This window comes from Procambarus clarkii, chromosome 88 (assembly GCF_040958095.1).
Source record: "Procambarus clarkii isolate CNS0578487 chromosome 88, FALCON_Pclarkii_2.0, whole genome shotgun sequence".
NCBI classification, from domain to species: domain Eukaryota; kingdom Metazoa; phylum Arthropoda; class Malacostraca; order Decapoda; family Cambaridae; genus Procambarus; species Procambarus clarkii.
The window spans coordinates 14,070,304-14,096,146 of record NC_091237.1 but is presented as its reverse complement, the minus strand read 5'-3'; the positions used below and the strand labels follow the sequence as shown (position 1 = coordinate 14,096,146).

General features: G+C 41.1%; 1 protein-coding gene across 16 annotated transcripts in view; it reads right to left on the bottom strand.

Annotated features, from left to right (window-relative positions):
- Positions 1-25,843, bottom strand: part of LOC123745872 (rho family-interacting cell polarization regulator 2) — a 287,993-nt gene that overhangs the window by 40,563 nt on the left and 221,587 nt on the right. For 12 of the 16 annotated variants that reach the window (XM_069317523.1, XM_069317522.1, XM_069317524.1 and 9 more), the window contains exons 2-7: positions 13,409-14,107; positions 9,155-9,184; positions 7,298-7,402; positions 5,625-5,784; positions 5,056-5,213; positions 1,655-1,815 (exon numbers count right to left, since the gene is read on the bottom strand). In XM_069317523.1, coding sequence (XP_069173624.1) covers positions 1,655-1,815; positions 5,056-5,213; positions 5,625-5,784; positions 7,298-7,402; positions 9,155-9,184; positions 13,409-14,107 — 1,313 coding nt within the window. The remainder of the gene's footprint in view (positions 1-1,654; positions 1,816-5,055; positions 5,214-5,624; positions 5,785-7,297; positions 7,403-9,154; positions 9,185-13,408; positions 14,108-25,843) is intronic. The other 4 variants (XM_069317530.1, XM_069317532.1, XM_045726968.2 and 1 more) reach the window with 1 other exon arrangement.

Sequence of the window (25,843 nt, the reverse complement as noted above, 5' to 3'; positions counted from 1 at the left end):
AAAATATGTATTATTTGCGATTCAATAAATATTAATATATCTGTAATCATTAATAATTACCTAAATGATGGATTACAGGACGAGAGCTACGCTCATGGTGTCCCGTCTTCCCAGCACTGTCATATAACGCTTTGTAATTACTGACTGTTTTGGCCAGTACCTTCTCGCCAAACTTGTTCCAACCGTCTACCACTGTGAGAAATCTACAGTTTGACTTTATTCACATAAACAGTGTGATATTTATCGCTAAATATCAATACTGTAATTAAATTTTCAGTGATACAAAGGGATAAATTTATTACCAGTATCTTTTTATTACATCTTGAGCTATTGTGCTAGCAACCTTTTTTGTAAGATAGGTTACGTTAATCAAGAAGCCCAAAATATCATAAAAATTAAGATGTTCTTATAAAGCAGTAAACCTACTGATTGGTTGTTGAGAGCACAAAGTGATAAAGATGTACAGAAACTAATAGATGAGATTAGAATTTAATTGTTGATGATTTTACCCTGTAAAGGCTTTGTCATCTAAGTGATACATAGGCCAAGTGCTGACATATAGGGCCAGATTAAGGGATCAAAGAGGCAAAGGTTGAGCAAGGTTAGCAAGGAGGTTAACACTAGCCCTGTAGATAAAGCAATTACTGGTAGAACATCTATAAATAAAATCCACTTTCATCTTTCCATTTTTTATACTTCAGCCAACTAGCTCAGCATCATTAAATCCTTCACAAGTGAATGGGTGCACCCCATCCACCTTATACGAGGGGTTAATTAAGTCTCTACAGCACCAAATGTACGAAGTGGCCAGGAGACACCCTTTCATGAAAGGGAAACTTTGCATCACTAGCACAAAATAAATCAAATGACCACCTTCATAGAAAAAAAAATCAGTGTTACAGGTCTAAAATGCATAAAATGGCAACTGTTCATAATCTTTTCTTATTGAAGATCAACTTGGTATTTCCAAATTATAAACTATGAAGTGATCAAGGGAAGCAATTCCAGCACTTATTAAGAAACTCAATTTCTAGCCCAAAATTGATGAAGTAGCCGAGCATTCCCCATCCAACTCAAAGGAGTTGAACTTTAAGGTGACAGTCAAATATTTTATACAGTAGTACTGTATATTTTTATAAGTGCCTTGTGATTTCTCGAGGAACTGGGTTCCAGGCTCATTGACGTCAGAGACCCAAGGGCTGCCAGTTTCTTGTTCCAGCACCTCAGTGTAGCGATCCAGAGGGAAAACGCCTGCTGCGTCCTCGGTTCCTATCCGGAAGTGGATAACCCTCAAGAGATCCATTACCTTTAAGCACTCATTGTATCAACCAATGTACATCTTGTAACCTTTAAATATCTAATAAGGCACAACAAAACAAAATGAAGTAGGTGGCAAGAGAAAAGCACACAAACTGTATTGGAGGGGGACCTAAATATTCCCTCTTAATCCGTTATGCATGGTTTTCTCCGAGGCTAAGGCTACTTCCAGTTATAAGAGGCTAACTTCTTCCTGTACTCCCTTCCATATTAACTATAATGTATATACTAAACAAAATTTGCAGAATTGTACTTTTACATTAAAAAAAAATTATACTTACCCTTACAAGGTTGGCAAATGTATAAAATGAAGTCAAAGATTTATATATTCACTTACTTCCATGTTATAACAATATTGAGCTTAAGGGACCCAGAAGGATTAAGGTTGACAGTCATGAGTTGAGGATGTGGTGAGAAAAGATCCTTAGTTTCACACACTTTGTTACCAATAACCACAGTCTTGCCCAGGACACGTACTTCCACGGCTTTAATTAGTAACTGAAATAACATGTGAGGTTATTAAATATTGAAAAGATCTCTGTACTGAAAAGTACTGAAAATATCATACAGAAACATACAATTTATGTTACACTATTATAGCACTATAGCAATGCACCTAATCAATCATTCAATCATCTTTATTTGTAAAGGCATACAGGTGGTTATGCTTCAGTGGTGAATACGTACAAAGGATCATAATGCAATACCTATTGTATTTGTTTAGCAAAATCCCTAATGAAGGGATTGCTGCTTTTTTGGAAGAGCCCCCCCTGGTGGCTCCCTGAAGCTATCTTGCCGAGATTGCTCCGTAGTAAAAGGTCACATCAGACGTGGAAGTTCCTGTTTGGCCTACCAGGGACCACAATCAGAACCTGCCCCCCCCCCCCCCCTCACAGAGGCATAGGTAGCATGTGACAATCTGCCACACCACTAAAAAAATGACTTCAGAAAGTCAGTGAAGCTTTATAGATAACTGGCGAGTTCACAGAAAACGAAGCCTCAAAATTGCCAAACAACTCTGCAAACGATTCAAACAGAACAAAGAAATCACTAACTTGAAACTCTTCAGTAGTGATAACCAAAACCAGGCAGCCTAGCTGCCACCCTCAGCCAGCTCCCCATCTCAGTTCTGGAGCCAATGAATAACCCAATGATGAACTTTGAGAGATGGGGGGTGGGGAATCAAGGCTGTACAAAGGCTCCTTCAGAGTCGCTTCATTACATTCAATGCCGAATTCCTGGAGGGTGTGCTCCCCCTCGGTGGCTCCCTGTAGGTAACCAACCACAGAACACAAATGGGACTGACCAGGGAGGAGAAGAGGTGGCAGGCAATAGGACAAAGAAACCAACCCAGGCTGGGAGAGAGACTAAAGCAATACATGCCCAAATGGGACCAGGAACAAGGGTGAAATACCAGGCCACCAGAACCCTGCTAGAATGCCAAAACTCAAATCCAAATATTAGCCCAGGACACGTTGAAGAAACAGCCAAAGCTGCATGTTTGCAAACATCGTAGGCCTGAGGGTAGACCGCATGCTAGCTTGTCCTAATAACACCATGGATGACCCAAGAATTGAGAGCCTTGGAACAGTTGACCAAAGAAATGGTCAAGCAACAAGGTATCCAGCAAGACAGACCGGTTGCTCGCAGGTAGTGGTAGTGGAAGAACTCGGCACAATAGCTTCAGGGAGCCACCCTGGATCTACCAGAAGTGTGTTTGATTACCTTCAATGTTGGGTTTTTCAACTTAATAATAATAATAATATTATTAAAGTTGAAAAACCCAACATTGAATAATCACACATTTCTAGCAGAGCCAGGGTGGCTCCCTGAAGCTATCGCGCTTGGATTTCTCCACTTATCCCCATAGATCAAAAGCAACCAAAATACTAGATTATTTAAATTGCCATTTTTAGTAATCCACATACTTAGTAACATAAATCACTGTTCTTTCCAGTTATGCTGTTAAAACTATATTTTAAGTGCATAAAATTTTAATTAAAACAATGTATAACTGAAAAAATCCAATTTTGAATTGATAACATATTCTAAGTAATCTAAATCTTGAAACAGGCATCCAAAACACAAAGTCCTTAATAAGGAAATGGTCAGAACAGAAAGCCACTGAGGGACCCCCACCAGAAAGAGGAGTTTCATTAAATGCTGGTTTTCAGGGAGGTCTCCTTTCCTAGATCTTACCTTTAACAGTAAGAACTTGTGATAGCTTGATCCAACAGACTTGCTTGGAGCAGTCTGCAGGCCTATGATATGCAGGATATGCATATGATATGGCCTATGCAGGCCTATGATATGCAGAGTCTGCAGGATATGAATGATACTGTACTATGTACAGTATTCACTACAACACGGCTGGTCCTGCCATTCTTTTAGGAAACTATTTTTTTCTTGAAGAAATCTACTTTCGTACTTGCTGGGAAGATACTGAACAGGCATGGACCTCTGATGATGTTACAGTGTTCTTTGATTGTGCCTATGACTTCTCTAGTCTTCACTGTTTCTAATCTGCAATTCTTGCCATGTTGTTTGCTCTAGTATGTGGTTATTTTGCTGTGCAAATTTGGGACATGGCCTTCCAGTATTTTCCATGTATATATTATGCAATACCTCTCCATCTCTTTTTTCCAAAGAGTGGAGAGCCACCCATTTTGAGAGCCGAGATGGTCCCAACAACTTACTTGCTCTATCGTGTTTATGTGTGCCGTATATGTCCTCTGCAATCTTTATTTCGGCAATTTCTCTTGCTCCCTCTTAGTTCTTGAGCTATCTCACCATGGAGAACATCAAAGGAGAGCAGTAGTCAGGAACCATTGAAAAGGTAAATTCAGGTAAAAGGGAACAGTAACAGGACCCAAAGCCACACAAACATTCTAGGAATGTTAAAAGAAAAGAAACATTTGCAATTGAACAAAGCAAGCGAGTTTGTTTGACCACGGGTGGCCAAGAGGCAACAACCAAAGAGTCGCTCCTGAACCCAGCCAGCTAATATCTCGCTAGAAAAGAAGGAACGACTACAAAGAAACTGCTCACCTGGACCACAAGAACAAACTATAATGCAACAATTACCTAGAGCACAGTACTTCTTAACATTATTCTGGAACAACTTTAATGTTGCACGATTCTCTATTTCACTTGGATGACAGGTCCATATTTTAGGTCACTCCATTTTACATAGAATGCTTGCTTATACTGTATCGAGTGACTAAATGTATTAAAAAATCCACTTCATTTAGAGAACAAAGATATTCAAAAATCCACTTCATTTAGAGAAAGAATTACACAAGTTATTTCCACATGTTCATTCAGGGAGACCCTATTTTCATCACATAATTAAAAATCACCAGTACTGTAACATTGAATAATCCACGACTGACCTGTTTAAAGAGACATTGAGGTTGTGAGGAGAGACAGAAGCAAGTGATATGTTACCTCCACAAAGCTGAAATAATTTTTCATAACATAGCTACTGTCTCCAGAGACATTTAGGAGTTAGAGGCACAACTTTAGATCTGCTGTATTGCTCTCAAATTTTCTACATGCTCTCACAAATGCTGTTGCACATAAGAACTCTTCAGAGTAATTAACAGAATATAACTAACTACATGCACACCCATCATTCACAATGTAAAAGCCATTTACACCTTACAATCTTACTAAGGTTTTATTTATGAACAAATATTGTTTAAATGATAAACGAGTGGGATCACAGAAGCAACATACCATTTCACCAATGAGGCCTTTAATAACAGTTCTTTGGTTGTCCCAATTCTGAGTATTATCCTTGCAGACTCTGCCTCGAGACTTCCACTTCTGGGTACCATGTTTGAGAGTCACCTCAAACACATCCCCAGGACACAACCGGGCAAATCCTTGTATGCCTACAAGAAAAACTTTTTGTATACCCAAAAATATTAAATTGCCTTTGTAAATAATCTTATTTGCAATTTCTCAAACATAGGGTAAACTACATTTGTACATCTCGTATATCTCATCATGTTTAATATATCTAATTCATAAATGTTTCCCAGGGAAAATTTCTCAATCTATCTCAATTTACAGGAATTTTAACACGTGTTTAAATGAATCTAAATGAAATTCCTGAAATAAATATTTTAACAAAATTATTTTTGTTTTCAAACAAATTCTACACAGTACTGCACTTCCTAATGTTTACTAAAAATTTTCCCCCTTTAAATAGTTAAAATATAAAATAAGAAAATTCTTTGGAAAAGTTAAGAAAACTCACAAGGTTTCATGCAATTATTAGAATAAATATCCATGATTCTTACCTTTCATTTCCAATGTCAAAGTACCAATGAGCTGCTCAATTTGCACTTCCAAAGCACAAAGAGTTTCTGTACACTCCCTGTAGCCTGACCTTACATTACTTAGGGCAGAGGCCTTTTCTTTGCCTGGTGAAAGAGCGTAAGCATAGGCCATGGTTCGGACCTACAAAGCAAAACATTGTATCATACTACAATTTGGAGAAGTCATTTATTCTAGAAAATATTTAATACATTTCTTCACACTGAAGTACACACATTAACTATGAATGACAGGGACGTGTGAGTGAAGACCTTAAGAGATTCCAGGAGGTTTTCATAATAGAACAATGAAAAATATCTAACTTAAGGGGGACAGTATCAAACCAAGTGGTTTTGGAGGATAGAGGTGAAGTAGGGAGGCATCTGCTGGAGATGGATATATCCAAAGCTGTGGGACCGATAGATTCTCACAAGATATTAAGAGAGCAGGCATAGATTTCTTACTTGCATACCATTCTAGGTGATAGAGAAGACCATAAAAAAGAAGCTAGTAAAACATTTAGAAAGAAGAGACTTTATAGCACATAAGAATGGGAGAAACAGGCAGGAAAGAGATTCAGTGGTTGATGCCATATGAAACCTGTCTCCTAAAGCCGACATTAATTAACGCGTCACATAGCACAATAGTACAGTATATGTCCTCGGCACCTAAACGAGGGACCCAGGTTCAATCCAAAGATGGGACAAGGTGCCTGAAAGTGATCAGGCACTTTCCTTTCACCTGATACTGCCGTTCACATAGCAGTAAATAGGTACCTGGGACTTAGGCAATGTTGTGGGGTTGCATCTTGGGTAGAGTCAATAGTTGACCTAGGGGGACCTTGATAAGCCTACGTACCGTACAGGCTTCCTGTCTTCGAGAATGGCAGTTATAAAGCGGACATCGGTAACTGTATGTTAGGTTGGCAAACATAATAAATGCCTTTAGTAACCTGAAATTTTTAGTATTTGAGACCTTTTATACCACGTAGAGTATGTCAGACCTGCTCTGAAAAAGTTTGCAGCACCAAAGTGGATTTCTCATTATGCCTTTCACAAAACAGAGCTGGAGGAATTTCAGACATAGGCATCCAGACTAGTCCCAGATTAGAGAAGAACGTGCTATGAGAATGACTCAAGTCGCGAGAAGATGGAAGTCAGGGAAGATATACCATATAAGATTCTCAGGAGAATGGACAGGGCAGACAAGGACATTTCTTAAAAGTGCAGTTACACAAACAAGGGGACACAGGTGGAAATTAAGTGCCCAAAGAAGCCACAGAGATATTAGATATTAAAGGGATGATTCCCATTGACAGGGATGGGAAGTCTGTCAAATTTATCAAGTCCCTGAAGCCAATGACTCACTCTTGCCAGGATTAAATGCCCAACAATCAAATAACTCCTAGGTGCCCATTTAATGCTACAGTATGTAACTGATCAGCAGTATTAGGTGAAAGGACATACTTAAATGTCTCACTCTGCACTAGAATTTAATTAAATCTCATTTTCAACAGTACAGTATTATACAATAATATTGTACAGGTACATAACTTTATTAATTTCAAACAGCCCACATAACATTACTATGATAATACATAATAAAAGGTGTTCAAAATAAACCTTAAAATGAATACAGTAATAATAATGATACATACCCCATCTCTCAGCTTCTGATGAAGAGTATACTGATCCTGTAAGTCCTCCAGTTTACTCAGATGGTACTCAATCCTTTTGAGATATCGCTCAGCTGCTTTAATTTGCTGGAAAGCCATAGGAAGCATGAATTAAATCACTAATAGTGAAAATACATATGATTAGCCCACAGATAAGTTAAATCCATATAAGTGCTCAACACCATACAACTTATATTTTTATAGGAATCTACTCAACACAATTGTTCTGCCAAATATAATTTACAATATGTTCACTAGAAAACTATTTCATTACTTCTCAACAAAATATTTTCCTAAAGCAAAATATTGATGTATTTTTTGTCTTTATTCAAACTAGAATAGTCTGAAGTATATGCACGATATTTCCGATACAAAATATTAATGATAATATTCCTTGTAATAAAACAGATAACATCTGTATTTCATCTCAAACAAGCATTACAAACTAAATGCAGTATAGTATCTAAATTGTTACTGTACCAAACATCTTTAAATAAATTCTGAAAATAGGAACAGTTACTATGCTGGATTGTATTGGAATGTCCTGTCACATGCATATTTACGGTCATGCCATTATTCTAGTTCAGTGCAAGATATACTACATGCTCAAATTTAGTACTGTACCTATATATTACAGGTAGTACTGTAAATCTATTGCAAACATGGATAAGACAAGTAAAGAGTTCATGCTCCAATAGTGGTCAAAATTCTTCACCATAAACTGATACTGTATTACAGAATTGGAAATGTCAAAAATGGTTATAAATTTAAATTAACAATTCAAAGGAAAATAATTTCATTACAAAACTACAGGCATTTCTACAACATTGTCAAGTACAGTAGAGAGGAGAATAAATAGAAGTTATGTGCAATTGACTTTTTTCTCCAATGGAATGAGAAATTGTCTGGTAAGTTACCAGTAAAACACTTCTGTATTTCTAGTGTTCAAAACAGATAATATACCTGTATACCTGGTATACTATGCAAGTATTAGTCTCACAGGATGAAGCATGTTAGTGTCCGTAAAAACACAGCCATTGTTTGTAGTGTGAGAGCATTTTTTACAGCATTTTCATATTTTAAACTAAATACACAAAACGGATATATTTATATGTACCCGGGATTTAGGCACAAACCGAATCCATATTTGGGAGCAGGTAAATGAAAATTCAGTCTATGCTTAACTATGCAGTGAAAAGCTTGCTATACAGTTGCTTTTGGAGATTTTAAATTTCCTTTACGTGAAGTAGTCAATTAACACTAAATTTACCAAGCCCTATGTAATGTTTATTTAGTGCATGTTGTGGCCCAAGATGATCCCCTCATGAGGTGGTCAGAAGTAATGTTAACTCACATTTGTATCACTGACAAGTCTACTTGTCTACTTTATACAGTATATTTTTTGGCCTGGGACGTGACAATTACTCTGTTCTATTACATCAAGTTGAAAGTATGAATAATCATTTATGTATACACTATATGTAGCTAGAATGTGGCAGTACTGAGCAATAATGCTTGGACAGGTGTTTTTATCGAGTTGAAAGAAAAAAAAAGTTTAACTCATTTCAAGTTCTCAAAATGTATCCCTATTTTTTTCCATATTCAGTACTGTATATGACTACAAACACCAGCTGGTTTAATTAATTAAGCTCATTTTGTATCAATTTGCTTATGCCGAGGCCTTCCCAGAACATATTCCCGTCACATAGCTAAAGCGTACATACTTTAAAAGGAGTTCCGAATGCTGTCTCAGAATACATACATGGCTAGTATTTAAAAAGTCCATTCACTAAACAGTTTGACATAGTACATATTTTTCCATGCAGTCTCGAGTCTTACCTTTTCAACCTCATACAAACGACCTTGTGACTGCCAAGAAGAAAAAATAGTTTTATGTTAGCCTACCATGTCAATTACAATTTTATGTCAGTGGATACATCTTAAAGAAAAAAGAAAAAAGTACAATATTGTACTATATTTTAATCATCACTTGAGGAAATTGATTATGATATTTTTCAATAAACTGTAAATATCCATGTTTTAATCTTAATTTTGGAGTCATGATTAATGTCAACTTTTTAAAACTAAAGCCCATTTTGTATTAATAAAAGTACACTTTCTTTTTTCTTCAAAGATTGCCATAATATTCAATGAAAATATGTGCAGGAATTAAATGATAAATGGTGATAGTAGAGATTCAATTATAGATAAAGACAGCAACAAATGGCAAATTATTCTTATCACAATTGAAGATTTTGTCTTGGCATGATAAAAACTGGTATAATGTCATTTATCAGGCCATCAATCGATGATGGCTTTTCCAAAAATGTCATTTCCATTCCATTATTGTTTTATGGTCCAGTAATAAAGAGGGGAGGGAGGAAGGGGGGTGTGAAGTTTACTTGCTTGAAGAAGGGTTATGACTTGTGTCAAACTAAATAATAAAATTAATAAATTTTGAGAGCTTTGGGACTGTCTCAAAGTTCTCAAAATGTACTCTCTGCAAAGAGAGACGAGAAGGGGGTATCAAATAATATATAAAAGGACTTGGAAAAAATGTATATATACTTGAGCAAAATGACCAAGGGCTGTCTAGTCAAGGAATTGACAGGTTAAGTATGCAGCCACCCGGCAGTGCATGGGTGTAATTAGCAATTGAACCGCTTCACGGATGGGTGCTTTATTCAATTCAGGGTCTCATTTTCCGTTTGATTTACCCTCGCTCATTGCCAGTTTTGGTTCACCCCACCTTTCTGGTGGCTTTTTCTTAATTAGGATGATCAATTACACCCTGCTCCCTACATCTCTAATAGAGGGAGGCCACATTTTGGACTCCAATTCCCAGTAGGCTTAAAATGACTCAAGGGCCAGGCATGGAATGAATTGGGAGGAGCTATCCATGTAACTAGCAACATCGAACCACATCTAGTAACCCTCCAAAAAAACAGACTTTAGAACACCATCAATTCAGGAAAACCATATGTTGTTGATCTATTGTCAGATTACAACAGCAATATCATTTGTTCCAGATTTTATCAATTTTTCATATTTATATATAAAAAAAAAATTTAAAACAACATACACAATTGTTACTCTATGATGATTAGTTCATTTTATAAAAAAGTAATTTGGCAATTACCAGTATGTATCAATTTACCATTAGTGCTGCCATTTACCTTTACTCTTCATCAAGATTTCCCAATAGTCAAAAGATCTAGCAAAGTCGTTAATGGTGCCAGGTACAGGTGTTAAGAAAAGACAGAATATGTGAAGGAACACATAGGGTCGGATTGTATTAAGAGTCAATGCACATAAATGCATCATCATGTCAAAATTTATTTCTCAGTCTCCTAAGTAAATTTGCAAATATAAAGCTTTCATTAAATTACAGAAAACATTCTGAGCAATCTGTCAATACTGTACTAGAAAGTCTAAAATCACGAGTAATATTGCAAAAATAAAAATGATCTAAAAACAAAAAAATACAGTACCACATGCAATATTTATCCTCCACCAAATACAGTATACTGACTACCGAACAGGACATGCCTCCACCTATATATAGTGCTGCTAGAAGGGGTACGCCACTGTTGTTCCGATGATGGAGGTCACATCTTCACTCCACATTATCTTATTCACTATTTTTTTTTTTTTTTACTATATAACCTCCATCACTATATTCTGCTACACACACACACACACACACACACACACACAATATCACTATAACCATCTTTACTACACACTATTTTCTCACCGTCTTATCTGCACACAACCATCTTTACTGTAACTATCTGAAACTACATGTAACTTTCAACACTGCAACCATCTGCATCTACACTACTTTGATACTATCAAGACCCTATCCACATCCTCAATCATCAATACATTCCTTCTCCACTTTTCATAAGAGAACAGATCTCTAACCTTGCCTAATGTAAGACAGATGAGAATGTATGTATGTATGTATGTTGGTTAGCACTGTAAAACCATTGCAATCACCTATACTCACCTAATTGTGCTTGCGGGGGTCGAGCTTTGACTCTTTGGTCCACGTCTCTCAACTATCAACCTGTGTACAGATTCCCAAGCCTATTGGGCTCCATCATACAGTACATTTGAAACCATGTATGGAGTCTGCCTCCACCATATTACTTCCTAGTGCATTCCATCTATTAACTACTCTGACACCGAAAAGTTTTCTAATGTCCCTGTGGCTTATTTGGGTACTCTGTTTCACCTGTGTCCCCTTGTGTGTATGTACCCAGTGTGTTAAACAGTCTTTATCTACCCTATCAATTCCTCTGAGAATCTTATGTGGTGATCATATCTCCCCTATCATGATCATTTAGTTTTCATGTCTTCCAGCAGCATGAGGTTTAGTTCTCATAGTGTCTCCCTGTAGCTCATACCCTTCAGCTCGGGTACTAGTCTGGTGGCATACCTTGAACCTTCTTCAATTTAGTCGTGCTTGCCTAGATACGGATTCCATGCTGGAGCTGCATACTCCAGGATTGGTCTGATATGTGGTATACAACCTTCCGAATGATTCCTTACACAGGTTTCTAAAGGCTGTTCTTATGTTGGTCAACCTGGCATATGTCGCTGATATCCTCTTTATATGAGCTTTAGGGGTCAGGTCTGGCATGATATCAATCCCCAGGTCTTTCTCACTCCTATTCTTTAAGAATTTCATATTCCAAATGGTAATTTGTATCGGGTCTCCTGCTCCCTACGCCTATCTTCATTATTTTACATTTGCTTGGGTTAAACTAAACCATTTATTGAACCATTCCTTCAGTTTGTCATGTCATCTTGAAGCCTCATGCTGTCATCTTAATGCTTCTCATAATTTAGCATAGGCAGCAAAACATTGTAAGGACTATACCATCTGGAAGACTGTTTATGTACTGGTATATCGGAAACGGGATAGATTCAAGTATAAAACCTTGTGGCTGGTTAGCGTGGCTATGTTTGTAGTAGAAACTTCCTACTGTTCAGCACATTCCTTAATCATCCCTGCCCTTTTACTCCTTCCCTTTCCCCTCACTGTCTTCCTTACCCTTCACTGACTTTCCTACCATCCCTATCCACCATCTTCCTTACTGCAGACGATAAGTCACAATGTGGCTGAAGATAATGATGACCAAACCACACATTAGAAGATGGAAAAGCAACGACGATTCGATCTGTCATGGATCATTATCAAGTCTTGTGCGAGTTGATAACGGTATGATGACCAAATCAACACAATTTGATAATGAAACGTTGTCGTTTCTCCATCTTCTGACGTGTGGTTTGGTCATCATATCTTACCTACTCTTTGCCACCTTCCTCTTCATCACTGTAACCATCTTTACTACACAAAGTCTTCGTCAGTAATTAAACTAACATTTAATCACATAAAATAATATGCAGGGGTAATCTTAGCGAGAATGGAGTCTTGGATTTAGCAAGATGGGAAAGTTATTATTTTGCATTTTATTCATAGAGGGCCAAGGGTGTCGATCGGCCCCAACTATGTGTTGTGTTGATTTAGGGGCGACGACGATCGCAGAATTTGGTGAAATTTAAACAAGTTTATTGAGGTACAATTACACACAAAGGGATAATGTATTTTGTGAAGTTAACTCAAAGCGCCTAACCTCGAACGGACACACACACACTTATAATATAGTACAAATTTTCCAAACATGTGCTGAAGACATATCTGCCCGACATATGGGTAACCTACTCTTAAAGATTGGTTACATTTATTCAAACCAGTGTATAGTCATTTGAGAATATGTAATAGTAGCAAAAAAGAAATATGAAACTAGAGAATAAACTTATGAAAAAATAAATCGAGTACATCATTATATTTTGAGTGTGAAAAGATGTGAGCTATTGACACGTGGGAAGGGATCATTCTGCTCTATGTGCTCGCATGAAACAAAATTAACTAATATTACAACTATTGAAGAATCTTCGATCTCCATACATATATATATCTGAGCATATGTTCAAGAAGTCTTTTTGAGACAATATTTATAAAAAAGTTGAACAACCATTAATTCAATATGAAAGGATGCACAATGTAGCTCATCAGCTTACTTGGTGTAAATGAGAGTCTTGCTGTGCTTGGTGTAGGGTCTCCAGGTCCTGTCTGGTGGCATCGACACACTCCCTCAGCCCTCGGGCCACACTGCTGCTGATCTGAGAGGCGCGCTCTGGCCTCGGAGACTTGGGGACCTTGACGTGTGGAGGCAAAGCAAGTACTCTGCGCACGTCTCTGGGTGAGGATCCTGTCTGGCCCAGTACGCCCTGGCCTGCCCATCCTGCTCTAACTGCAGTCTGCTGAGGTGACCCAGCCCCTGACCCCGAGCGACGATGGGTCAATAGGCCACCAAAGGATCGAGAGCGTGTGAGGCCCTGGTGCAAAGGCGAGCCTTCACGCCCCTCACAGCGCTCACGTAGTGACATTCCCCCTCCACTGTGACAGTGCTGCTGCTGATCAGGATCTTCTCGGTCGTCGTCAGGTAGGTGTGCAGACTCGTACCCCGGATCAGAGAGCGCCGCGTGAAGGCAGGGGCGCCGAGGCGCGCCCGACGAAGAGCAGCAAGACGATGACGCACCGGAGGAGGAGGTGTCGCTCCTGGAGGAGTTGCTGCGGGTAGTGCCGGGGACGCCTGCACCCCCCTGGGATTGTCCCGGGGGGTTCAAGCTGCCCCCTACCCCCTCAACACCACTATGGTCACCTTCCTCACCAGCAAGAGGCTCGCCCACTTCCCACAGCTCCACTCCCAGCCGCACCTGAAACAAATGTTCAAACATTATCTAAAGGTTTTCTGTAGAGCATTTACAGTATAATAACTGGCATCTAGAGCTCTGCTCACACGAGAATTTATTACCTGTAACGCAGTCCTGTGTTCTTAATGCCTTTGTTTGGGTCTACTTATAGAAAACTTAACTTTTAAAGTACAGCTGGAAAATATCATCACGGCAAATGGGGGGGGGGGGGGAAGGGGGGGGGACCTTCAACAAGCCGCTGGCTTCCTGTCCTCGTAGAGGCCACTAGTGTTAGTGGCTCTCGGGTAAATTGAGAAAACAAAACATACACGAATAGTTTGAATTTGTGTTGGGCTTTAGTGTCAACAGCGGGAGGGTTATTAAGACCACAATAGCTTACTGACCAACCACCAAATATACCTTAATACTAAACAAGTAAACTCAAGTGGGATATATAATACACACTGTATCTAATGACCCGTCTCATAATTAAAACACACCGTCCCTACAAAAGTTCAGTTGTATAGTTATGCTGTCAGCCATATGCACATCCTGATCAAGTGTGTGTGTGTGTGTGTGTGTTTAGCAACTAGGTCAACTGCTGACTATTCACAGGTTGAGGCAGCCCACAACAGATATAACTCCCAACTGGTCAACATCGCTGCATACACCAGAACTACTTACAGAAACGTAAATAAGGAATACTGTACTTCAAGTCTGTATATACCACACCAAATGGGGTACCTGATGTCCGGGATAGTCTCTCTCCCCTCAACACCTCCCCCCCCCCTCTTTCCCCACAGTCAAACTCCCCCCCTCCCCAACTCAGACCTCCAAAATCTCTGACAGACATTTCCATTTAATTAAATACCACGAAATTTGGGGACCGTCACCTTTCACCAATTATGTGGGGGAGGCGTCATTATTATGGTCATCTCCCTCTTAATAGGACCGACTTAGACCAGCCTATGGCCATCCCATACCCCTGACTATTCAACTGGCAAAGTTTGGCGAGGGTAGCCCTAAGCATCTGATCTTTAAGCTCATATAGCAAACAAAAAATAAACACAAACAAAATAATAGTAACAGTTGATTGACAGTCTAGAGGCGGGCCGAAAGAGCAGAACTCAACCCCCGCAAGCACAACTAGGTGAATACAGACTTATATAGATATATCAGATTTATTCCTAAATATACAGTATCAGCATGAAATTCATATATCGTCAAATACATGTTAATGGTGGAGAAAATCCACAGGTGTGCTACCATTCTCGTCCCAGAGTTAAGAAGCCCAAGTTATGAGGCAGGAGTAAGGGAAATAAACTTCACATAACTGGAAGATAAAGAATACATGATCACGACATACAAAATACTAGAGTAAATAAAAGGATATAGATAAGAGCAGGCTTAATTGGTACGGATAAACTATGATATGCGTGGATGTAGAAACTTCTCTCACAATAATGAATCTATAATAAAGCAGGGAGTGAAGGAGGAGGCAGACGACATACAGATTGGCATGAGTACAGACAGGTGTGCGACAGAACCAGAAGCGTTTAGGAACCTAAACAGGAACACCATGGTATTGTTCAAGATTCGCTACTTGGAACAAAAAGTTCCAAGCGGCACGGGCTATGAGTTCCAAGTGAGCCCGTAGTGGACTTCTCAGTCAATTTAATTATGGACTTGAGGTAGAGCCCAAAAGCTGAAGTTCAATTTCTGGCAAGTACAACTAGGCGAGTACAGACACGTTTAGAATATTATTATCCAGTATAAATCATTGAACACTAGAAGGTTTATTATAGCCAACTTAATACAAATCTAAACATAATGCCACTAGCGGCACTTGAATAGTTGGACGGGAAGCATGTACATCCATCGACTGAACTGACCACATCACGGAATGTAAGTAGATAAACTGTAAAGCAGAGATAACACGGCCATTATGGCAACCAGTCGCATTAGTATCTTTTAGACATCTGCAAAGACTAAATTTGGTGCAACTTTCCATTATTTGAGCCTAATAAATACAGTTTCATGGTTGGAACACTCAAATAATAAATCAACCCGTCCTCGTTTTTTCCCAACGGTTTCCCAACGTCAAGAAACTTTCATACTAAAATGCCCTTATATCCTAACTTACCAGAGGACCCAAAACAGAAAACAGAACAGTATGTCAATTTCGCGAGCCGCTTCCATTTTCTAGTACGGCAATTTTTGGCCTTCGGTAGAGTATACATCAAAATGCGACGTTCTATTACGAAGACGAGTTGAGTAAACTACCCTGCTGGTGTGTCAGGAGTGTCCATAGTGCAGCGAGGGTCGAGGCGCGTGTACGACACCGTACGGCAGCGGGGATAACGTTGGAGTAATTATGGCTGGCTTATTTACCTCACTCATCATCATAACAAAGCCTCGTCGGGTTCACAATGTATTAAATTTCCAACCCGTCCTCGACTCAAGTCCATTACATTCAGCGGTCAACCCCACAGACGCATTCATAAGTTTTAACATGCTGTGTATTCAAAACGGAAATTTTCTCAAGTATAAATTAATATTATAATATATTAGCATATTGTGTATATATAGGCATAGGATAGGTTAGGTTAGGTGTTTAGGTTCTGTTGGTGATTATTTGTATTTGTAGTACGTGGGTGAAGCATTTATAGCGTTGTGATTCGAACAAAATTCATCAGTGAAACACTTGTTCCGGATATGTTCGAACGTCAGCAGTTGTGAGTCGCGTGTAAACCGCTTTTCATTCATAAACAGGGGGTTTGGCGGGTGCATGGAATCACTTTTGGATCTTTGTTTGGAGGACGGGCTGTAAATTTCATTCACACGAATCATCGGGGATTCGAACTCTGCCTCAGATCTCAGCCTGTCCTCCAAACAAAGACCCAAAAGTGATTCTATCCTCCCTCCAAACCCCTTGTTTATAAATGAAAAAGGGTTTACACACGACTCACAACTGCTGACGTTCGAACATATCCGGAACAAGTGTTTCACTGACGAATTTTGTTCAAACCACAACGCTATAAATGCTTCACTCACGTACTACAAATACAAATAATCGCCAACAGAACCTAAACACCTAACCTAACCTAACCTATCCTATGCCGATATATACACAATATGCTAATATATTATAATATTAATTTATACAGTACTTGAGAAAATTCCTGTTTTGAATGAACAGCAAGTTAAAATTTATGAATGCGTCTGTGGGGCTGACCGCTGGATGTAATGGACTTGAGTCGAGGACGGGTTGCAATGGATACAACATGTTTGGTAGGACTTTTTGAGTCTTAAAGAGTTCAAATATCGATTAATTCAAGTGATTGAAATGGTATTACTCACGCTTCCTACATTTGTTAAATACTGAAATTATTAGCGTGAATGACGGTTTTGCAAGCCAAGTTTTGCCACGTTCGAAGCAACGACTCGAAACGTGATCCATTCCCGTCCTGGTTGTAAACGGCTGCCAGATGTATTACCCAAATACTGACATCATTGTTTGTGTTTAATCGCTAAATTACCGACACCAAAATACGGGACCTAATTTATTCACAAACACAATTTATGTAATAATATTAATTTCTACTTATGAAGATATATATTTTTTATTACACAATATAAAAGATGCATCCTGTCAGTTGGCGCCAGAGGTATGTAAAACTAACTTTTATTTGTACAAATGTTCATTTTGTTTTAATTAAATGTTTCGAGGTAGAGAATGGATCAACTTATCCCCGAGTACCACGAGGTATCAACAAATTATCTTAAAATAACCACAACGTACTGATACCACTACAAAAAATTTAACATTTGTCACAAAGTTATGAAGAATACCATAATACTAATACAAAGCCTACACAAGTTATCATGGAGATTGTCACACAAGTTATCATGGAGACTGTCACACAAGTAATTCTAACACGATAACAATTTGTGTGGCAGGTCAGTCTGGATTGGATTCCTCCCTCCCCCCCCCTACACACACATAACACCTATAGCGTGAATTTGTATTCAGAACGAGTTATAGTAGTAGTGGGCATCCATCAGCCTCAGGAGCCTATGGAATTGCGCTCTGGTTGTCGGTCTGGAGTGGCCTCACCAGGGCGCAAAGCCAGGGTAGGTTGGTACGGGGGGAGAAGCTGTTACCCAAGCAGCAGGTTCAAGCATAATGCGTAAATATTGTACTGTAACTTTTTGTGGTTGATTGTTCAATAAATCACTCAACTATATGTTTAATAGATCTGACTGGCTGTCCCCTGACACAATGAAATATTATTATCTATTATTAACTGGATAATATTTCTGGCAGTAGATAATTTTGATTTAAATATTTACATTTTTTTTAGAGAGAGAGAGTGATGTTTCTACTGTGTAAAATAGCTAATCACAACTATAACTTGCTTAGGTAAATAAATTTTGGGGTTCCCGAGTCCATTATGTTCCCATGTAACCCTTTTCCCCTACCACTCACAGGATGGGTATGGGAGTCCCCTACCACTCACAGGATGGGTATGGGAGTCCCCTACCACTCACAGGATGGGTATGGGAGTCCCCTACCACTCACAGGATGGATATGGGAGTCCCCTACCACTCACAGGATGGGTATGGGAGTCCCCTACCACTCACAGGATGGGTATGGGAGTCCCCTACCACTCACAGGATGGGTATGGGAGTCCCCTACCACTCACAGGATGGATATGGGAGTCCCCTACCACTCACAGGATGGGTATGGGAGTCCCCTACCACTCACAGGATGGATATGGGAGTCCCCTACCACTCACAGGATGGGTATGGGAGTCCCCTACCACTCACAGGATGGATATGGGAGTCCCCTACCACTCACAGGATGGGTATGGGAGTCCCCTACCACTCACAGGATGGGTATGGGAGTCCCCTACCACTCACAGGATGGGTATGGGAGTCCCCTACCACTCACAGGACTGGGTATGGGAGTCCCCTACCACTCACAGGATGGGTATGGGAGTCCCCTACCACTCACAGGATGGGTATGGGCTACATAATAAATAAACTAAACTTAACTCTTCAAAGTGATCAGTTTGCAACTCGCAGCAAATTTACTTGAGAACGACCCCACCATACCCAGCAAGGAAGGAGGGGGGGGGGCAGTCAGTCCGAGCTAGGTAGTGGAGTCACCAGGACCCGAAACTGGTCGGCTGGCCAAGTCCTCCCTTCTTCTCAATGCTTGTGACTTCTCTAGGGATATATCACCTTGCATAAAAGGTAACCGGGGCGGACGAAGTTCCGTCAAGTTTCAGCCCCGCTCCTGTGCCAGGTAAGTCCACTACGGGCTCACCATAGCCTGTGCTACTTGCCCCGCTCCTGTGCCAGGTAAGTCCACTACGGGCTCACCATAGCCCGCGCTACTTGCCCCGCTCCTGTGCCAGGTAAGTTACGGGCTCACCATAGCCCGTGCTACTTGCCCCGCTCCTGTGCCAGGTAAGTCCACTACGGGCTCACCATAGCCCGTGCTACTTGCCCCGCTCCTGTGCCAGGTAAGTCCACTACGGGCTCACCATAGCCCGTGCTACTTGCAACTTTTTGTTCCCAGAAGCTGAATCTTAAACAACATCCCCAAAGTTACCTCCAGACGCTATTCGGGAAGCCCGTCCCAGATCCGTGAGCCAAGTGCACCATACTGTGGTTCCTCTTCCACGTGCCCCCCAGCCCATCCCTCTTCCCCATAAAAAATCCCACGTGACTGAACAAATCCACAAGGGCCGTGACGAGGATTCGAACCTGCGTCCGGGAGCATCCCACGTGACTGTTGTTACCCCCATCGTCAAATTTGTTTTGATGCACCAGTTACTTGAGTTGAGAAACCGGGGGAGCCTTGTGGTTAGTGGCGGAGAGAGAGAGAGAGAGAGAGAGAGAGAGAGAGAGAGAGAGAGAGAGAGACAGACAGAGAGAGAGAGACAGAGAGAGAGAGAGAGACAGAGAGAGAGAGAGAGAGAGAGAGAGAGAGAGAGAGAGAGAGAGAGAGAGAGAGAGAGAGAGAGAGAGAGAGAGAGAGAGAGAGAGAGAGAGACAGACAGACAGAGAGAAGTGTCAATATGAGATACGGCAGGGGGATATTTCGTATAGAATCCGTGAGTATTATATAGAATCCATCAATAATAATTACCGCCCCTTGTGATGAGCTAGTCGACCTTGTCGATGTCCGAGTATCATGTATTTTATTATTTTATTTATTTTATTTATATATATACAAGAAGGTACATTGGGTTTGTGAGAATACATTGGATAGTACAGTATTTACATTCTTGTAAAGCCACTAGTACGCGCAGCGTTTCGGACAGGTCCTTAATCTAGCAGATAATTTTAAGTAGGTAATTTCTATCAGAATTGATAAATGATAAAGATACATTGCAAGAGAAAAATGAAATGAGAGAGCTTAGTAAGTATATTAAAGCACATTGTTATATTAAAGCTCTGATTGTCGCAATCTGGTCTAGCCTGATATCTCTCTCTCTCTCTCACCATCGTTCTTCTCAGATCTTTCAAAATATTCGCAGCTCAACTCATCTGTTCCAGGAAGTGAACCAGATGGGAAATCTTTATAGACTTTCTCAAGATTTGTTGTGTGATCAATTAGGCTGTGGGTCCCAGGTGCGTAAACTATTAAGTGACCTACAATATCCTGGAAGAGATGACAAGACGGTCCAGAGGTTCACTAGGCTTGTGTATATATATATATATATATATATATATATATATATATATATATATATATATATATATATATATATATATATATATATATATATATATATATATATATTCTCTCCCTTCCCGTCTCTCCTTACATCTACATGACTCAGTGAGGTTGCTAGTGAATGTTTACATCCATGACTCACTTGGGGCTCCTAGCCCCCCTCCTCTCCCACCCCCCCAACTCCTCGTCCCACCTCTGCTAATCTTGAAGATTGCCTTATGGCTCACTTTGCTGGTTCTTCTCTGTTGTGTGTGTGTGTGTGTGTGTGGTTCTTGTCGCTTTCCCCCCACGAGGTCTAGAACCTGAGGAAATACATATACATGCCTCTATGTCATCGCTACACTTTTAACCCATCCCAAGGTATCGTAGGGGTGTCCTATTCTGATCTGATCCAGGTTATCCAACCCTATCCCGGCGGACATATGGGGTACAATGTTGTGTTTGCTTGTGTAAAGGAGGAAATGTATATGGTTTATCTCTCAGAATGTTTGGTGATATGTTTATTGCTTGTGATGTGTGTCTATGTATGTATTAACACGATGTACTGAACGGGGTGAGAATAGCTTGAGCTACCTCATCCCTTTGTGTGTATTTTACCTAAATAAACTTATTTCAATGTTGTGTTTCACACTCGGTGTGGATGAGGTGTGTGAGGTCACCATGACGTTATAGTGTTCATGTCGGTGTAGGTTTTAGATCCTACTGGGTCCAGTACACCCCCAGTACACCCCCAGTACACCCCCAGTACACCCCCAGTACACCCCAGTACACCCACAGTACACCCCAGTACACCCCCAGTACACCCCCAGTACACCCCAGTACACCCCCAGTACACCCCCAGTACACCCCAGTACACCCCCAGTACACCCTACTGGTGTTTAATTCAGTCTTCCCCCCCCCCCCATCTCCACACTCAAGATACCAGTCTTGTACCAAGAACATCACAACTCCGTCTCCCATTCTTACTAGATATACAACGTAAGATCTTTCTCATTCTTCTTACAGGCATACACCATAAGATCTATCTCATTCTTCTTTCTAGGTCTCTCCTTCATTCTTACCGGATATGCGCCATGAGTGTGCCTGGTGTCTCCACTCACTCACTCACTCACTCACTCACTCACTCACTCACTCACTCACTCACTCACTCACTCACTCACTGTGGGAACGACATACCTCCCAAGGTCTCCACTCACACGCCGACCTCCTGAATGAGGGGCGCCAGGACATGACCCAGCCACAAAATAAACAATGACGTATTACCGTCTTCCTCCTCACAAAGGCGTATACGCAACGACTAGGACAAGCAGACCAGGAAAATGACTTTACCTTTCAAATCTGCAGGCGGAAATAACTCCATATGAAACCAGGAGACATGGCAGGATGTGCAAAATAGTCCCGTTGAAAGGGACTGTTTTGGGACTAATTTGTGTAATAGGTACAGCGTACCTATTACACAAAGGTGTAATAGGTATTCTGAGAGAGAACTCTATCAGCGTACTTGTTGAAAAGCAGAGGTGCAATAGGTACGCTGAGAGAGAACTCTATCAGCGTACCTGTTGAAAAGCAGAGGTGCAATAGGTGCGCTGAGAGAACTCTATCAGCGTACCTGTTGAAAAGCAGAGGTGCAATAGGTACGCTGAGAGAGAACTCTATCAGCGTACCTGTTGAAAAGCAGAGGTGCAATAGGTACGCTGAGAGAGAACTCTATCAGCAGCACTTCCGCCTGACCCTCTCACTCTTCAAGAGATAACTTGTTAAACACCTGCCTGATGGGGTTCTGGGAGTTCTTCTACTCTCCCACGCCAATCTCCAAAGGATGCCTGGCCAACTCAGCCATGACTCGTACGTCAGACTGCAAGCAGCGGCGTCTAACAGCCTGGTTAACCACACCGCCAACCAAGAGGCCTGGCTGAATCGCGGGGACATTGATCTCCTGCACCAGCACAAGATACTAACCTAACCTAACCTAACCTAACCCAGACTCAAGATACGGCAGGTAGGCGTCTCCACACAGTTAATTAAAGAACCCCCTTAAATGCGCAGGCGATGAGTCACAATAACGTGGCTGAAGTATGTTGACCAGACCACACACTAGAAATTGAAGGGACGACGACGTTTCGGTCCGTCCTGGACCATACTCAAGTCGATTGTGACTTGAGTATGGTACACAATTGATTGAGTACACAATCGACTTGAGTATGGTCCAGGACGGACCGAAACGTCGTCGTCCCTTCAATTTCTAGTGTGTGGTCTGGTCAACCCCTTAAATGCATTTGAAAGCTAGGCGAAGTACCCAGGCTTATCTTACATTTTCAAAAAATGTAAATATGCCTATATTTCTACTTAAAAAGTACATATAATCCTACGCTTAAGAAAGAAGTATACAGCTTACACACAGAAATCACAATCGCGTGATGCATCAAATGAACAATTCTACAAGGGCTGTGACGAGGATTCGAACCTGCGTCCGGGAGCATCCCAGACACTGCCTTAACTTATTGACATAGCTCGAGTGCATGTGGGAGTTGTGAAAAACCCTGGTTTGTCTCGGAGAGGCTGCAGGATCCAGTAAATTCAGTAAAACTTCGGTTTCAACTCTTTTGACCCATGTTGTAGCTCAGTCGATTAAGGCTGCGTCTGGGATGCTCCCGGACGCAGGCTCGAATCCTCGTCATAGCCCTTGTGGATTTGTTCATAAGGATATAGGTGAAGACTCAATAAGCCCATCACTCTACTACTCACCGCAGAGATATACATCTAGGCACATACACTATTCTGAGTGGCATACACAGGGTCGACAAGATCACATTATGGGCTATGACCAAGGGCGCCCAGGGGCCAGATTCACGAAGCAGTTACGCAAGCACTTACGAACCTGTACATCTTTTCTTAATCTTTGGCAGCTTTTTTTTTACAATTATTAAATAGTTAATGAGCTCTGAAGCATCAGGAGGCTGTTTATAACAGTAACAACAGTTGATTGGGAAGTTTTCATGCTTGTAAACTGTTTAATAAATGTAACCAAAGCCGTCAAAGATTGAAGAAAGATGTACACGTTCGTAAGTACTTGCGTAACTGCTTCGTGAATCTGGCCCCAGGTTACCAAGTACCCAAATGACCCCACAAACATTAAGAAAGAAATGTTTTCAGAGTCAACAGTTAACAAAGAGAATGCACCAAGAAGTGAGGTGGTGGAGACAAGACACTATTCTCACAGGTTCCAATATAGATGTGAACACACTCGCATCACATCACATCTCAAATGCTCGCCAACATCTACACAAGAGGCGGGCCCCAAGAGCCGAAGCTTATCCCTGAAAGTAAAGTTAGGCAAGTCCGGGGGACGTCGTGCACCCCTATATGAGGAGTTGTGCACATATGAGACGTCGTGCGACGGGGGGTGCACTTCCGTTTCCTCCCCCCCCCCCCCACATGCCCACCCCGCTACCCAGAATGCACTTGATGGCGTGTTGTTGTTGTTGTTTTAGATTCAGCAACTGGGAACAAAGAAGTTGCAAGTAGCACGGGCTATGGTGAGCCCGTAGTGGACTTACCTGGCACAGGTAAGTCTCGGGGCTGTGACCTGACCTCCTATGTGACCCCGACGGAGACGACCCTAGACCAGGACCACTCAGAACACCTCATCTTCCCATCTTGGCAACTAGAGAATTTTATATTGTTTAGTACACGTTGTCCGTCCCGTCTATCTGGCTAAAAATAGATTGTCGATTGATGAAGTGTCATCCTATCAACGCGAGCATGGGGGGGGGAGGGGTGCCCAGCCCCCTGCCCCTCCCCGTCGGAGCCCAGTCTTGGGTACACCCAGGAAATTGAAGTCCAATGAAGCCCAAAGGAGCCCATGGACTTGAAGACTGGTCGGGTCCAACGCCTGTGTGCGCATCACCACCTTCACCTCCTACCACAAGGTCTCGTCCACACACACACACACACACACACACACACACACACACACACACACACACACACACACACACACACACACACACACACACACACACACACACACACACACCACTTGCTTCCACCAATCTGCTAAACTGTGTCTGTTCTGGTGTGTGTGTGTGTGTTTAGTTGTGGCAGGAGCCGCACGGGGGCGCCTCACGACAGGTCACACTGTCGGGTCGTGACACTGTCGGGTCGTGACACTGTCGGGTCGTGACACTGTCTCCAGAGTCCATCTTGCTGGCACCGCCCCCCCCCCTTCCTTCCCTCCTCCTCACCACCATCAGCAACATATGTTCCTTATGGAACGGGGATGGGAGGGAGGTTGGTGGGAGGGGGAGAGATGGGAGGGAGAGAGGTGAGGAGAAGGAAGGGAAAGGGGTAGGGGGGAGAACTGAGGGAAGGGATCGCATAACAGAACACACAACTTACACTAAGAAAAATCTAAATACTACGAGACATACTTTTTATCATGCTATGACTAGATAGTCATCAATAGTCATCAATAGTCATCAAAAGTCATCAATAGTCATCAAAAGTCATCAAAAGTCATCAATAGTCATCAAAAGTCATCAAAAGTCATCAAAAGTCATCAATAGTCATCAAAAGTCATCAAAAGTCATCAAAAGTCATCAATAGTCATCAATAGTCATCAAAAGTCATCAATAGTCATCAAAAGTCATCAATAGTCATCAAAAGTCATCAAAAGTCATCAATAGTCATCAAAAGTCATCAAAAGTCATCAATAGTCATCAAAAGTCATCAAAAGTCATCAAAAGTCATCAAAAGTCATCAAAAGTCATCAAAAGTCATCAATAGTCATCAAAAGTCATCAAAAGTCATCAAAAGTCATCAAAAGTCATCAAAATCAAGCATTCATTGGACTAGGTTAACACAAGTCGAGGAGTCGCCCAGATACAGCCAAAGCCCTGTATCACTGGCTGATACAGCCAAAGCCCTGTATCACTGGCTGATACAGCCAAAGCCCTGTATCACTGGCTGATAGAGCCAAAGCCCTGTATCACTGGGAGATACAGCCAAAG